Genomic DNA, 16,816 nt, shown 5'->3' on the forward strand with positions numbered 1-16,816 from the left:
TGCTCTACTATTAATGACCGCCATGATTTTTTATTTTATTTATTTTTTCAAAAAAATTTGAAGCGGCAACTGCCCCCTCACTTTCAATGGGCATTACGCTTCTGCTTGGAAACTAGTAAAGAAAGAATAGTAAAGAAGAATAAGAGTTAACTTGTTTATGAAAATGCAATTCCATTGTGATTTGTTTACACACAGGTACTTTTACACTAGTCACAAAACATTTACAGCAGTATTCACAGGTGGGTTATAATGTTGTCCTCCAAGGTAGAGAAACAGTCCTTTACCTTAGTAGCACACATCCCTTCATGCAGTCCAATTTATCTTTATAGTTTTTCATAAATAAATATAAGGTTTTACATAAAATATTCATCTGCCTGTACAATTCCAATGGGCATTGGACTATCAGTCATTAAAGGGACACTGCCGATTTTCACTGCTGATTTATTTTGCACATAATCTCACACATATCCAAAATGTCATTCATGCACAAATGACATCACTGGTCCACAACTTCACTCAAATCAACTTTCAATAACTGTCAAACTAAATGAATGCCTGCAAAACTGTTTAGTTTTTGGATATGTGTAAGATTATGTGCAAAATAAATCAGCGTTGATAATCGGCGGAGTGCCCCTAAGTTGAAGCATACAAATGAGGCAGAAGACAACATGTCCTTAACCCAAACGCCAGACACAGTAATGTAATGGCACAACAAAGGGCCAGGCACTGAGAGGAGTCAAACAATCAGAAAGAAGTGAAGGCATCATGAAGGCATCATGGGCTCAGGGGACTTGAGCCACTTTCACACATGAACTCCGGATCAGGTCAGGGTTGCCCCCCACTGAGCCTGCCCCGGATGATAGGTGAAGTGTACCCTTTCACACATGAGGCATGTTGCATTCACACATGAGTAGCACCTCCGCAGAGTTTGTAAAGTAGAGAGGGGGCGGGCGGCGGGGGTGGGGGAATTTGGGCATGACCACACAGTTGTGAAAACTAAAAATACATATTGGGCGATAACTGCCTAACGTTCACGGCATAAAATCGTTTGCGCATAACGTTAGTAAGTAATTAATTAAACAACCCTACAACTCACGCCCAGATGCATCGATTTCCTCGAGTCGCAAGCAGTACAAACAAAACAGGTCTTTGCTATGTTGTCCTAAAATGCCTCAAACCTACTAGAATTATACAGAATACAGGAAGCTAGACGTTTTTACCTTCAAAATAAAATAAATGTTGTATTACTTAGTAACAAAAAATCAGAATGTCGACTCACTACGGGTTAAAATTGACTTTTCGAAGGGAGCAGATATTCTTCCAGTTTATCTCCGTTCTGTATCTTTCGAAACACACACAAAAAAACATTACACGTGCATTTACTTTATTTAATTGCCATTATTGCGAAGGTTATACCCGGAAGTTTTCGTTTTATACTGCCTGACTTGACGCTACTTGGAATTTGCGCGAACGCTGTGTAAACGTTAAATCAAAGACATGAACGCAACCAGATCCAGATACCCTACCTAGCGATGTCCAATACTGGGAAGCGGGACGACCCTCGCGTCCAAAAATGCTTATTAAATGTGTGTGCTGTGCGAAGCAGACATGAAATCAGATCAGAGCCATGAGCCTTTCAATCCAGCAATCCGCAACATGTTGGCTGTCGCACACGGAGCAGTTTTGAGCTTCATTTGGAAACCAAATGGCATGTGTTTTTTGCTCGCTCATGTTCGACTATTTATATAATAATAATAAGTCACGATCTCGTCTCTGTCCTCATGCACTCACGAGCTGACGGAGCTCTGGAGGGGGGGGGGGGGGGGACAATACGCTTCTGCGACTACGGCTGGGGGTACACTTCCCTCCGGATAGGACGAGGATCCGCGGGAGCGCGCATGAGCCACATGCACACATTCACACATGACAGCCAGCCGGATAGCCTCTAGATAACTCCTGAATTCCAGACATGTGTGAAAGCAGCTTAAAAGTAGATATTAATGATCAAACATTTCCATTCATGTAGCCTACAGTATTTATGTTTCAACTACAAACATAAATAAACGTCAACTTGAAACTATGTTTCAACTACCACACACAGCATAATATTTTAGCCTGTTTATAAAAATAAAAATAAACTTTTTTATAAAAAAAAATCGATCTCTGGACATATGAATCGATAATCGAGGATTAAAATAAAAATCGATTAAAAATCGGAGAATCGATTTTTTGAACCCAGCCCTAATAATGAGAACTAGCAGGCTTTATAGAAGCTCACAATTAATAAAAACAGAGAGAGGCTTAAAGTGTGAACACTTCCCAACTGTGCTGTTACAGTGATGGCAGACTGTGTTTTAAACACATTCTTGCACAAAAAATAGATACATTCAAACACTTTCACTGACCCATGTCTATTTATGTCTATTTTCAAAAACTTTCAAGGCCTTGACACCCCCATCAAAGATTTCAAGGACCCGTTTTGGTTTTATAGCCTTGAAAAATGACTTTGCTCTCATTCTATAATTTCCACTCTCACAATAACAACAATAAACAAAGGTACTTTTTCCAGTACCAGTACACCAAACATTTCTAGCATGGAATTTCCCATCTCCAATTAAGGTAATTTCAAGGAGAATCTAACTGTCTAATAGAGAACCAAAGTCACGCCCACTTTCGGTTTAGGCATACACACCAAGAGATTTCATCCGCCATTCTTTTTTCCATCTACATTTTGTAAAATGCTTAGTTTTACTTTGTCAAGCCAAGCGATTTAGCTACATTTGGAATCACGAGAGACCATAGAAAATTTAACTCAACCAAAACTTGAATGAATTATCTTTGTCCATATGCCTAAACCGGATGTGGGTGTGACTTTGGCTCTCTATAATAAAAAAGCCTACACATTTCACAAAAAAACAATTTGACCCCACTTTACAGCAAGGGTGTAGTGTACACTTAGCAACACATTCAAAATCCATTAATAGTGCATATAAAATCACACCATTGGAACAAATTAGCATGTTGTATACGTAAAACTATAATTAACATACACAAAATGTAAACCACATAAAATAAAATAAAATCTGCTCACCAACAGCATTTTAGCCCATAGCAGAAGCACCTCACAGATTTCACAGACCGCATAGGTAATTATTGTAGCTCTATTATGCAAATGTCTACGGCAACTTTGAAGTAAAATACACACAGATGATACCTGAGTGGATAAAAATCATTAAAGTTTTGTCCTATGTAAAGGTAAAGGTAAAGTCCCAACGATTGTCACACACCTGAGTGTGCAAAATTTGTTCTCCGCATTTGACCCATCCCCTGGGGGAGCGGTGAGCAGCAGCAGTGCCGCGCTCGGGAATCATTTGGTGATCTAACCCCCCAATTCCAACCCTTCCAAGCCTATGTGCCGAATTAGTGGTATTATTGTGCTGTTCAACTCCTTCCTTAACCGATTACTGAGCAACATGACAACATACAGTACAGAATGCGTCATTAAAAAGGAAACAGGCAGTAACGCAATGCCTGTTTCAACACAGTTGTGTGGTTTCCATTGAGACATGACATCAATAAATCTCATCATTTGTCATCGTTTTTTCAAGTAAGAAAAAGTTCATTGAATTTTTCCACAAGGTTGCTCTGTCTACAGTGGCTTATTATCAAAAAGGTGTCACAAGTGGACAAAGCAGTAAAATGTTAAGAGACAGTTACGAGGATCATGCATTCTTAAAAGGTAAAGTGGCCAAGCAAGACTGGAAGGAAAACTAAAATACTTAAAATGTTACCGGTGCCTAAAAGGTGCCTGAACTGATTTGAAATGTTTTTAGTTTTTATTTGTATTATTATTATTATTATTTTTTTAAGAGGATTTAAAGCAGTGTGCTCCAAATGATGTTAGTGAAGGTGCGCGTGCTGCACCGGTTTTGGAGTACCGGAAGGCAGATATTTCACTCAGCAGCGCAGGCATGGTCACTAAATGAGGCACCTAAATCTGCATTGCAATTCGGTACCGGTAGTACCGGTTGTAAAGGTACCGGTACCATAGTGGTACCGAGTTTCGGTACCCAAACCTAACCATGCTACCATGCTCCCAGGCCATCAAATGTATTTGGCATGTTTTCTCCTCAAAAACGACAACAGAGGGCACCATTGTCATTCAAAAGCCATGCAGAGTTGCATAAAAAAAACTAAAGTCAGTTCGTTTTACATAGTTCATATGACCTTTCCTCCAGGAGGGCAGCGTCCTTTACGGTTTAGAAAGATGACAAGGGCCACGAAGAGCAGGACCCCCAGGGCCAGTAGCACTCCAAGAATGGCTGCAAATGTTGATCGGTTCCCTGTGGGAGAGCGGAGTGTTGGTTACATTCTCTCTCTCAGCTCAATTGTCCAGACTGTAACTCTAAAGGTGCTGCGACAGGAGACTTTCTCTGTTTTTGATAAACCACACAAACCAAAATAACAATAAAAACAGACAGCACAGCCACTAAAATCCCAGCGGTGGTCCCAGGACTACCTGATGGAGAACAATGGAGAACAACAGCATGGAGGAAGTGTAGAATTATAAACACAGCGAGAGAATAATGAAGAAGCCTAGAACAAGCTGCCTAGAACAAGCTGAGAAAAATGTAACAATTTCTTACTTGGAATTTGAGTGATAATGAACTGCTTGGTGCTGGTGCCCACGGCGTTGGAGGCTGAGCAGTTGTAGGTGCCTGGAAGCAGCTTGGAGGAGGTCCAAATGGCCCGATTCTCCGTCTTCTCTGTCATGGGATGTGGGAACTGCCAGCTGTATACAGGCATGGGGTTACCCACAGCAGTGCAGTTTAACGCGATATCAGCACCACTTTCAATCTGCAGCTTCTCCGTTTCAGGCTTTATGAAGGTCGGAAGGTCTGAGGAGTAAAGAGATAAAAGTAAAATAACCCACTATTTCTTACAAACTTGAGTAATCTTGTGGTTGGTTTTGGCTTTTCTTTAGATTTCAAAATAAAATCACCTGTAGTGACTAGTGACCTCTGGGGTAGTTTTTGTCAGATTTGAATCAATCACTCATATAAGAAAATACTGTACTTGTACACTACAGTGTAGTGTATATAGTATCTTATGAAAAACAATTCCTTGAGTGACATCACTGATGACATCACAATTGCTCGAGTGACATCACTGATGACATCAGCGGTCACAATGGCTCTGTGAGTGTGAAGGCCTAAAAACGGTTGCCGTTAGCCCCCAGTGGGCGTTTTTTTCCCTCTTTTTTTCTCCCCCAATTTGTTTTTGGCACCAGATACATTCCAGGCCCATGAAAAGTGATTTGGCAAATTTTTTATGCGATCGGAGTAATGACTGGGGAGATAAATGTACTCAGACGGACAGCCATTTCGTGATTATATAGTAAAAGATATTACGCCCCGGCCGACATATATACATTTTTTACATCAAAATTACCGCTTATACATGTTTTTTTTGCCACCATTGACACATTCACATTGCCTCCCAACACGTTACAGCTGCTCCCCCGGAGCAGGCAGATGAACTCATTGTGGCTGCAGCGACCTGGACACTAAAGCAGTTAGATGAACGTGACATTGTCATAGTGCCACGATATGCTCACGGACGGATAACAGTTAATCAATATAATCAATGGATAGAAATTTTAACTAACATTATCTTTCTCAAACACTATATAATATTTGTAATATTTGGGCTGTCTCAACACAGCGACAGTTAGCCAGACTAGCAACGGAAATACTGTGATTTACTTTCAGAATAAAGGCATTCAAATTCTCACCTTTGGGGAAAAAAGGTATTTCAACGAATGAAACGGAAACCTTGTATCAAAATTACTTGTGATGTTAAGATTACACATGGAGTGAAACTGTGACTATAAAGCAAAAATGTATAAGGTTAACGTTACAATACAGGTTTTATTTTAAAAGCCCTAAAGCGGAAGACCTACTTTTACATTTTGGCTGACTTGACGCTGGTGCACTAGGACAGACACTTTTTCCCCCATTTTCTTTTTTTCTGTTGGCATATTCTGTCATTTGGGTTCCATTGGACACAATGTAAAGACTTTAACCTTTAAGAAAGTCAGATTTCAGTCGGAAGATCGGAGATCCGATAAACAGCCGTGTAGGTTGGAGGGTCGTTCTATCGGCGAAACTAAAAACGGCTTGGTAACTTTTAGACCAAAGAAAAAGCCGGTAGTTTGTGGATATTACCGTAAATTCCGGACTATAAGCCGCACCTTTTTTCCCGTTTTTTGGCCTTTTTTGGCCCCTGCGGCTTATCTATGGATTTAAAAAAAAAAAAAAAAAAAAATCTCTCTTTTTTAGCACTCTTTCTAACTATAAATCCACTTCTGTTTTAATTTCCTCTCTTGCCCTCTTTTCACCACACTGTATGACACTGTATGACACTGTGTGCACTGTAAAAAACAACACAGGTGGTGTTGTGTTATGTTGTTTTGTTGAAATGTTAATAAATGGGAGCTTCCTCAAACAGCCATCTCTTTCCCGACAATCCCCACTGTGCATGAACCCTTACATATGGTAATTAAACATTAAAACACAATAAAAAAAAATAAAAAAATACCATTAAAACACCCGCGGCTTATAGTCCGGTGCGGCTTATATATGTAAAAAATAGTCAACTTTGCAGGTGCGGCTTATACACCGGTGCGGCTTATAGTCCGGAATTTACGGTAGTTGGTTTTTGGCCGGGGCTTTACATTCACTGGGGGTCTCTACCCTGCACCATGCTCTTTAAAGGGATTAGAAACTCACACTGTACAGTCAGTTCAAGTGATTTTGATCTCATCGTGGGAGGATTTGGTCCCGATGGTCCAAGGTCTAGTTTTGCCTCACAGAAGACCTGAGCACCGTTGTCATCTCTATTGGGGGTGAACTGGAGGTGAGATGATGCATCCGATGGAGTTTTGGAGTTGGAGTTACTCAGGCTGTCGTATGACTCAGTGTGGATGACTTCATTTCCTTTGTACCAGCTGACAGAGAGGGTCCTCAGTGGAGCGACACCAACAATTTTACACTGCATGGGGTACTTTGTGCCCTCCACCACCGTGCCTATATCACCCGGGATGGACACACTGTCAATTTCTGTAAAAAAAAAAACAGAATGTGGTGAGAAGCACCAGAGAGGTTAACTTCAATCATGACAAATTATTGTTCACACTTTGTGCTTTTCATAGCAACAAGAAATAATAAGACACTCTCTAGAAATGCTATAGATCAGAGGTTTTCAAAGTGGGAGGCGGGCCTCCCCAGGGGGGCTCCAAAGAGTTTCAGGAGAGGCTCAGTGAATGGATAGATAGATAGATATTTTTATTTCTGTGTCATGCACCATATTCAAGGTGCCCAGCCCGTCTGGGCTTACAAGACACAAATCATTCAAGTTCAACAATACAAACAAATCAACAAACAAGCTACAAAATGCTCAAACATAAACAAGACAGAGTTATATATTCAGATGAACAGCTTCTCCATTCTGAGTTTCCAAGCCCTCCCAATAAACCTGGCCAAACTGAAGACTTCATCTCTGAACAACCATTCCAACTTCGCATCATCTCCTGACCAAAATAGTTCCGGTTTCTTATTTTGCATTAACTGAAATAGAGATAATCTTGGTTCCTCATATAGCGTACAATGAAACAAAAAATGAAATTCATCTTCCACAACACCTAATTCACATACAGTACAAAGTCTCTCCTCCTCAGCAATAGAATTGAACCTGCCAACCTCAATAGCCAAAGGGAGGGTACCCGTTCTCAACTGGGCACATAAAGATCTTCTGGATCTATCCAGGGGTAAAGTAACATAGGGTTCTGGAGTGAACATATTTTTAATTTGAACATATGTTCTAAGTTTTGGTTTGAGCCAGATGTCATTGGCCCATTTTTCTTTATAATCAAGAAATAGCCTATGTTTAATATAGCGAACACTACAGCGTAAACTGTTTCTGAAAATAAATTGCTGATCAGCTTCCCTGAACACATCATTAATATCATTACACCATGGATAGTTATGTGCTTTATCCCAGTTAAACACTTGTTTTGCAACTCTACTCTCTGGCATATTAGATAGACGGTTCCACAATCTCAACATTTCACCTTTTTGTTTGATCAAACAAGGCTCCCAACCCATATCCCCTTGAAAAGCCAACACAGGTGTAAATTTATGTACCCCCAGAAAACATCGGATTGCACGATTTTGGATGGCATTCACCTTAGAAAATTCCTTTCTTCCCCAAACTCCAGCTGCATAAAACAAAACTGGTGACACACATGCATCATAAAGCTTAGAAAATGTAGCATAACCAAGATTTTTACAAGTTTTCACTTTACTTATTACTGAACCCAGGGCTCTACCAGCAGTGTCGGCCAACACACTGACGCCCTCTTCAAACGTAGAAAATTCATCAAAAGTAAAACCCAGATATTTATATGAACTGGTATATGCCAATGACATAGCTCCAACATGAAAATCAAAAATGCTTCTCCTTGTACCTGATTTCCGGAAATGTACAATTTGAGTTTTTTCTCTATTAACTAATAATCTCCATTTCCTACTCCAAAGATGAACAACATTTAACATAATCTGCAGCTCTTTCTCATTCCCTGCTAGGAGAATTATATCATCTGCGTACAACAAAACATTCAAATTCATATCACCGATTTGCAGACCAAGATTTTTCATTTTAATTTGTTGGGCTAAATCATTAATAAACAAAGCAAAGAGGGTATGGAAGAGGGAATGGAAGTGAAACACAATATTACATTAGTGTCACAGAAACATTTGAATCTTTACTGAACTGAATAAAAGTCAATAAAAGGCAAAAATGACTTTGCTGGTTTTTATGATCAAAAAGTCCTACTGGGTAGGAGGGAAAAAGCGAGAGACTGGAGCCTCAGGCCATGTCTTATAGTAAATCATACAATACAGCAATACACAAGAGATAATGCAATTAATCGACAGCACAGCAATATTCCAGAGTCAGCAGTGACATGATCTCAATAAGAGAATACAATGATCAAATATGGGCATACAGTACATCCGACACCGGGCCAGGGGAAGTTCAGCTTGGTCAAGGGTTCACCAAATACATGTCTTCTTTGACAATCAAGTCTGGTTTGATCATTGTAATACAGTAGTGTCTTACACAATGAGTCAATGGGGACAGACCCATAAAACATGACATCAGGTCTGGCTGAGCACATGATTCTAATAAGATCTCAATGAATGTACTGAATTGAACAATATCAAGATACCTTGGGGGTGCGGGGGCATGCCCCCCCGTGAGATTTTTTTAAACATTTTAAAGTAAAATGCATGAATTTGGTGTACTTTGAGAAAGCTTAAGAGCAAAATTAAAAGGCTAGATCTAAGTAAGAACATGTCATCATTACTGTGCTGTGGGTTTACAATGACAAACTAAATTTCTCCCTATAGGTCAGGGATACTCAACTTGCTTTGCCACTTTCGTGAAATGATAGAAGGCGAGGAGACAGTTAATAAACAAACAATATACATTTTTCTGTAGCGGATTGTAGGTTTTTGGGGTGTCAGCCGGAGTTTAGGCTGACAATGTTGTGCACACCTGATAGTTAGTTAGGTTAAAGGAACACTCTGCCCATTTTCAACCAGCTTTGTATCATTAGAACATCAAATTAAATAACTCATTAACTCAAATCAACTCTCAATAACTGTCAAACTAGATGAATGATGAATAGTTTGACAGTTATTGAGAGTTGATTTGACTTAATGAGTTATTAATTTGAGTTAGTGTGGACCAGTGATGTCACTGGTCCACACTTTAACACTCAATAACTGTCAAATTAAATGACAGACTTCAAAACCGTTTACAGTTTTCTGATATACTACTGATGTTCTAATGATACAAAGCTGGTTGAAAATGGGCGGAGTGTTCCTTTAAGTTAGTTAGGTTAAGTACATACATAAGTGCCTGGGTAGCGAGCAGATGGCGGTATTTGACAATTTAGCAGCTAAATCATAGATTATTGAAAGATATTCCATATTCCAGACTGAAATGCTATAACGGAAGTATTGGCCAGAATGACATGAACATTTATTGGACACTTATTCAGCGGATATCTTGCATGTTGCGTTCAGGTGCACTGTAAAAAAAATAATAATAATAAAAAAAAAAAAAAAAAAAAAAAAATTGGTCAACATCATTTTGTGGCGGTCCAAATCCTTTTGTGGCGGCCCGCCACAAATTCCTTTATGTATGGGAAACATTGATATCCCAAGAAGAGATGCGCTGCCAAATTTCAGTGCGAGACCTTCCCGTTTCTAACCGCTAGCTGCCACATTAGCAAATACCATGCGTTTTGCAAGCTATATTTTGCAAGCTATGTAGCCTAGTATGTTCCCCACCGTAGAACCCAGTGGGGGAAATGACATTAGCAAACAAGCTGTGGAAGCACAGAGGGGAACTTCTACCATATGCCATATTCACTGACACTCTCTGATAATTGTTGTGATGTCAATTTTAGATGCTCACTTTTGATCACATCTTTTGTACATGTATGTTTATTTTTTATTTCATCATTACCGGTATTTATTTTACTGTGAGTTATGAATTTAAGACTAAAAAAGTAATTTACTGTACATCCTTGTATTTATTCTATTAATTTGTGGTGTAATTTGTAGGTTATATGGGTGCGGGGGGGGGGGGGACATTGAGGATAAGCCATTCAGTGACACCCCAGAGAGAATTGCCCTCTTTTTCAAAGCCTAATGTTGGCAGGTTATAATGTAGCTCCCTCATGGGAACCAACCGTGTGTAACATTGCTCCAAATTCGGCAATTTTTTGGGGAGAAATGTAAATGTGTGTGACTATTTTCAAATGGGTCCCTTCCCTTGACCCCTCACATCAAGATGAAATGAACATCTGGTTCATTAGAACAGCAGGAATCTAGCTTTACAGCCATGTCTAACATAATATGTCAGCTACATACAGTAGGCCCCAGGGTCCTAAAGACACAGTATTCTGCATGTAGTGAAAATATATGAGTTCGGGGGCGGGGTTTCCCCAGCACATACTAGGAAGTTGGTCCAGGAACAAAAACTCATATTACTTACTAGTAATTCATTAAAAGTGTTATCCGAGTGGAGTGGAGGCGCACAGACCCCCATGTTCACAGGGAGCATTAACTTATCCGTGTAACGCATACCTGCCAATATTGGGCTGTGAAAATTCATAACTCACAGTAAAATGCATACCGGTAATGATAAAATAAACGTACAAAAGATGTGATGAAAAGTGAGCATCTAAAATTTACATCACAAAAATGATCAAGCGCAAACATTGAGGGTGTCAGTGAATATGGAATATGGTAGAAGTTCCCCTCTGTGCTTCCACGGCTTGTTTGTGTTTGGCATCAATGTTTAGCATGTTTGCTAACATCATTTTGGGAACATACATTACATAGCTTGCATAACGACATAGCTTGAAACATAGCTTGCAAAACGCATGGTATTGCTAATGTGGCTCCACTGAGAGCTTGAACGAGTGCAGTGACGCAGTTAGGCACCGTGCGTCACTCGTCACTGCCTCTGGGTTGGGTTGCCAGCTGCCATGACACATATCTTACAAATCGGGAGATTAGCGGGAAAATTACCAATCGTGAGCACAGTGAGAAAGGGTTAAAAATCGGGAGACTCCCACGTTGTATTGGCAGGTATATGACGTAACGTGGTGTAATTCACAACAAAATCAAACATTTAACAGAGTTGTTGTCAGGGCCCATTTCAAATGATTTCCCGGGGTGGGGTGGGGTGGGGTGGGGGGGCTCAAAAAGTAAAGCAGTCATTTTACTTTCACTTTTGTTACTTTCCCTTGCATGGACTCTCTTGTTAACTGATGGGGGCATCGAACCCCTCCCCCCAAGAAAACAGAGAAAGATCATGATATTATGAGAAAGAACTGCATTGGGTGAAGAGTGTCAGTCGGCAGACAGCACAGATGGCAGAGTAACAGGTGGATGGAAAAGTAAGGAGAATAGGTCAGATAAGAAACTGACTAAATTGCTCTATTCTGCTTAAACAATGAATTGGATTGATTAAATGGTATGTTGATGTAATTTTACAAAGTTTAAAATTAATTATTTCTGAATTATTTTGTTAACTGAATACGTTTTCTTAGTAAGTAAAAGTAGTAAAGAAAGCAAATAAAAAGCATTTACAGGCTATTTTGCATGGATATGAAAATAGCTGTGCCTCGAGATTGTGGCTTGCCAGTTGGTGTGCCTTGGCCACAAAAAGTTTGAAAACCACTGCTCTAGTGTTGATGCAAAATGGTGTGAAAAACAACTGAGCAGAAAAGCACCTCAGAATGTCAAACCGGAAGGCGGATGTGATGAGACTGGTAGCAGGTTGACACTGAGCTGAAAACCGACACATACCCAGTAGTACTAGTAAGGTGTTCATACAGTGCTGGGTGAGTGCAGTTTTAATGCCAAGACAGTTTCTGTTTTGCCCACATTCATTGCAGTGGGCCTATTGGGTACCTATTTGAATTGAGGTTTGCCAAAGTGAAAGGGGTTGGAATGGATACTCATTCAAACAGCATACCGTATTCAATTTCAACAGTGAAGTCCAGCACGCTTTTGCCAAGTTTGGAATAAAAGGGTCCCGGGGCCATATTTACAGAAACTTCCCATCTAAGTTAGGATAGGCCTAGATAGGATTTTCAAGTTAGGAAGTTTCTGTAATATAGCCCCTGGTGCTCAACAGTGAAGGACAGTGTAGAAAAACTTTTTACCTGGGCACTTCACAAAGTAAGACACTGGAGCACTCTTTTCCATCTGCATGTTTATTGTACGGTGCTGACTGACATTTCGACAAGTGTCTGTCTTCCTCAGTCAAGAGTGCTCCAGTGTCTTACTTTTAGCATATTCAAAATATTTTCACAAGAGAGAGAGAGAGAGGGTGTGGGGGGGGGGGAGTCGGTCAACCACTTTTGCAAGGCACTGTATCATGTCACATTCTGATCAGGGGCTGAGCCCCGATCCTAGAATTGCCCCTGCAGGGCAGTCTGAAGTATGTCAAACAGCAGTGTCAGGCTATTTTGGCTCAGTCCTATAGGTTGAGGCCACGTCTCGTCATAGACAGTCTGCATGTCTGGGAACGCCCACAAAATGTTAAACGGCTGGCGCGCGAGTGGGGTAAAACCGCCCATATATCTCATGGGCTGACTCACTAAAAGACGGTGCTGCGGCTCTAAACTACAGGTGTTGGGGTTCTAGAGCAGAACACAAGACGTCTGCTCAGATGTGCGTTTACTGCGGAAGGTCCTGAGTTCGATTCTCGCCTGGGACACTGTAGGCGCTGTGGTTGTGTTCCCCCCCATATCTTCAGTGCCTACTGCCCAGGTGGGGTATCTCGTCGTAAGGGCCTTTCTCTCTGTGTGGAGTTTGCATGTTCTCCCCGTGCTCCCCCAGGGGGTTCCTCCGTATATAACCTCCCCACTAAAAACATGCAGAAGATCAGATCGTCATCCGACCAGTGACGACAACATCCGAAGTTGGTCCCCGGGCGCTGTACGAGAAAGCGACCACTGCTCCTGGCCTGCCCCTCGGAGGAAAGGACATGCCTGGATGGGTTAAATGCAGAGGACACTTTTCACCGGCCACCGTCAGCATGAGTGTGTTGTGGCCGCAAGCATGTGTTGTGGTGTTCGTGTGACAATAAAAGACGGGGCTTGTCCCGTTACGAGAGAGTTTTAAATCCCCGATCGTGTCTGCCTGGGTTATCAGCTAAATTCTAACTTTGCTGAATGGATAGAACGGGGGTTTTTACCCCACCCTGACCACGCCCCCAGCCAGGCTGAGCCAGCTAACCAGCGTCTATTGTGGGCATTCCTAGAGCCTGTATGGGCGTTCCCAGACATGCGGACTGTCTCTATGGGGTCAAATAACAATGACCCCCTAGGAATCCAGGAATTTAGCTTTGTCTGAGGGGCGGCCCACAGTCTCAGACTTTGAAAAGCCCTGCTATAGACAAGAGGTTATCAGAAAAAACGCTGCAGAATCAAAGCATTGTTCTGTCCTGCACAAATTGGATGAAAACAAGACTTACTGTAAAGAATCACTTGTAGGGTCTTTAGACACTGATCCCCACTTTCTGGGTTGATGAAGCATTTGGGAGCGATGTCCCAGTCTGTTAGGCTCTCCACAGTCCAGGTCACATGGTTGACATCATCCCGTAGACCGATGCCGCTTCCAACAGAAGCCTCCCAGCCCATCCCCTCATGTACAACTGATGTGCTGCAGTTAACAGACACGGAGCCTCCATATCTCACCACCGCGATGGGAGGGCTCAGCTCGATGGGACAAGAGGCACTCATCACAGGCCCTGCAGGTAAACGGTATGGGACAATACAGGGTAAACAAAGAAGGCCTATTATACACTACAATGAGATACAAGTGGTAATAAAACAACATCTTAAATACAAATAGTATCAGATACTGGTGTGATAGCTACACAGTATTTATCCCATTCAATGGGATACATAATTTGTAACTCTCACACCAGAACAGAATTATATTTTGTAATTGTAAGTCAATGGCAACTTGGAGGCGGGATCTCAACTTTAAAAGTTAAATAAATCATCATAAAAAACAGAAACTGTGCGATGATTACAACAGTCCGATCATTATATAAAGCCTAGACGAGACTAAGCACAACAAAACGAAGCAACAACCGGATGAGTTAGGTATGGTTTTAGTTAGCCTTTTCTATAAAATGGACGTAGGCCAACCTGTTGGATTCCTATACATGCAAAGCAGAGAAAACCCCTCAACGTTACGGCACACCCCTAAATGTGATTAAAAACAAAAACAAAAAGCATGCACAACGGAAAACATCGTTTTACCTATGCGTGCCATTATTCCGGTGAAAACAAATAGGCCTAACCACGCCATTGTTTGTCCACAATTGATGAGCGCAATATACACGTTTACGATATTAAAAACAATCCAAACGGTCGCGTTGAAAAGGATTATTTCGCCAAAGTTTTTCCCTCGTTGGTACACTGCGCCGCTCTTCTCCCCTGATCTTCTTCTCTGGGTCCGAAAATCCACTTGCGGAGTGTGAATGGTACTGTGAAGTGTGTGAACGAAGTGAAAGTACAATGTAACCTCGCCGAGAAGAGCCTGGTGACGCGAGGTTAGCCTGCCCCCTCAGTGCAGCCGTGCTGCATTCACGTGTTTCTCGTAAACCCTCCGATAGTAAATAAGTATTGCACGTTGAAACTACTTTTGGGCGTAACTAATAACAAAACGAACGCATGACCAAAACATCGCTTTGCCAGGTGGCAGAGACAGACCCATATGTCATACAATCTCCATTTCCCTTCCCAGTCGTGGATATTGCCTGTACGTTTTTTCCTGCGTGGAATTGTTTGGGTAAACATATTCTTAATTCGGACTGTGATTTTTGTCCATGAAAGCAGCCGCCACGCCCCACATTCCCTGTTGTAAACCTTCAAAAGAAGTAGGCTGTGCCGCTGTGGTTCCAAGAATGAAAGGGCAAATCTTATCTAACTGATTGAATCAAATTAGATGTTTTGTCCCTATGTGTTGTAGTAGAGCACAATCGCCCAGCAATGTGGATCTGCTTGACATTAGGGGACTCATGTAGGCCAGTAGACCCCAGGAGCGTCATGCAAGCCAAAATTCTGAGGGGGCGACATTTGGCCGGCTAAAGATTTTCGGCAGCACCTAAGGTCTGAATAGATCTGCAATCATTCAATCAATCTGCCCAGATAAAGTGTGCTGAATCCACTCATGATTGATTGATTTATCTATCAAATGGTCCATTTAGCTATTTCTAAAATGTTGGCCATTTGACGCCAGATTTAGAGGAATATCTCATTTTAAATTAACATTAGGATTAGACTATTGTGATGTCATTATTCAGTTTTATCCATCAATATTTTTGCTCCTTTACTCATTAGGGTAAATAGGCCCTACTGTACATTTATTTTGAGATTTTGGTCAATTATTTCTACTTTTATGGTTATTAGCTTAGTCACTCACTTCTACACTACACTGCTGCCACTTTTCTTGAAATATAGCCTAGCTAAATCTTGCTTCACCCAAAATGTTATTCACATAAGAAAGACTATATCCACAATGCTAATTATTATTATTATATTGTAGCATGCTGAGGGAAGTAGGCGGAGTTTCCCAGCATGCTCTGGGGGTAGTGTGTTCAACAATGTGTTTTGGAGATTAATGAAACATTCCTGTTCTCTGTATATGTGTTGTTGGTTGTCTGCAGTGTTATGTGATGACTGGTACAGTTTATTGCATGCTAGCTACATTGTCTTACAGTTTTGGATGTTGACACCATAAAGGTGCTCTTATGCTCGAGCAAAGCTCCGTGGGGGTGGGGCCCCGCGAGTCTCCGTGAGTCACCGTGCAGACCTCGCGCTGGGGCTGATGCCATTATACTCAGAAAGTGATCAGCATGTATTGTAGCTATTGTACAATGGTGAGAAGAACAGCCCGTGAAAAGTCGCAATGAAACGCTGTGTAGTACTGAGTGCGCTTTCACTCTCAAACGACCGCACATCAGCACATGAAGGACTCACCAAACTTGTTTTTACTGAAAGCCGTTTTTACTTCTCAGCCCTGATTGCCTACTCTGTGCTGCTTTTAATCTCTCTCAATCATGCTCTCAACACAACACATTTACTTGGTGAAATGACTAAAAACGAACAGTTGCAAATCTAAGTTTATAGCCTACCACATGGGTCAAGAAATGT

General features: G+C 41.3%; 1 protein-coding gene across 1 annotated transcript; it reads right to left on the reverse strand.

Moving 5' to 3' along the window:
• Positions 1 to 154: 154 nt before the first annotated feature.
• Positions 155 to 15,120, reverse strand: LOC310787737 (cell adhesion molecule 3-like). The gene is made up of 5 exons (XM_083649226.1): positions 14,921 to 15,120; positions 14,125 to 14,400; positions 6,792 to 7,121; positions 4,647 to 4,898; positions 155 to 4,343 (listed from the first exon to the last, which is right to left on the reverse strand). Exons 1-5 carry the CDS (start codon positions 14,967 to 14,969, stop codon positions 4,219 to 4,221), a joined length of 1,032 nt encoding a protein of 343 aa, XP_083505352.1. The 5' UTR covers positions 14,970 to 15,120; the 3' UTR covers positions 155 to 4,218.
• Between the last annotated feature and the right edge of the window lie 1,696 nt (positions 15,121 to 16,816).

The sequence above is a fragment of the Poromitra crassiceps genome (assembly GCF_964638095.1).
Source record: "Poromitra crassiceps genome assembly, chromosome: 13".
Taxonomy (NCBI): domain Eukaryota; kingdom Metazoa; phylum Chordata; class Actinopteri; order Beryciformes; family Melamphaidae; genus Poromitra; species Poromitra crassiceps.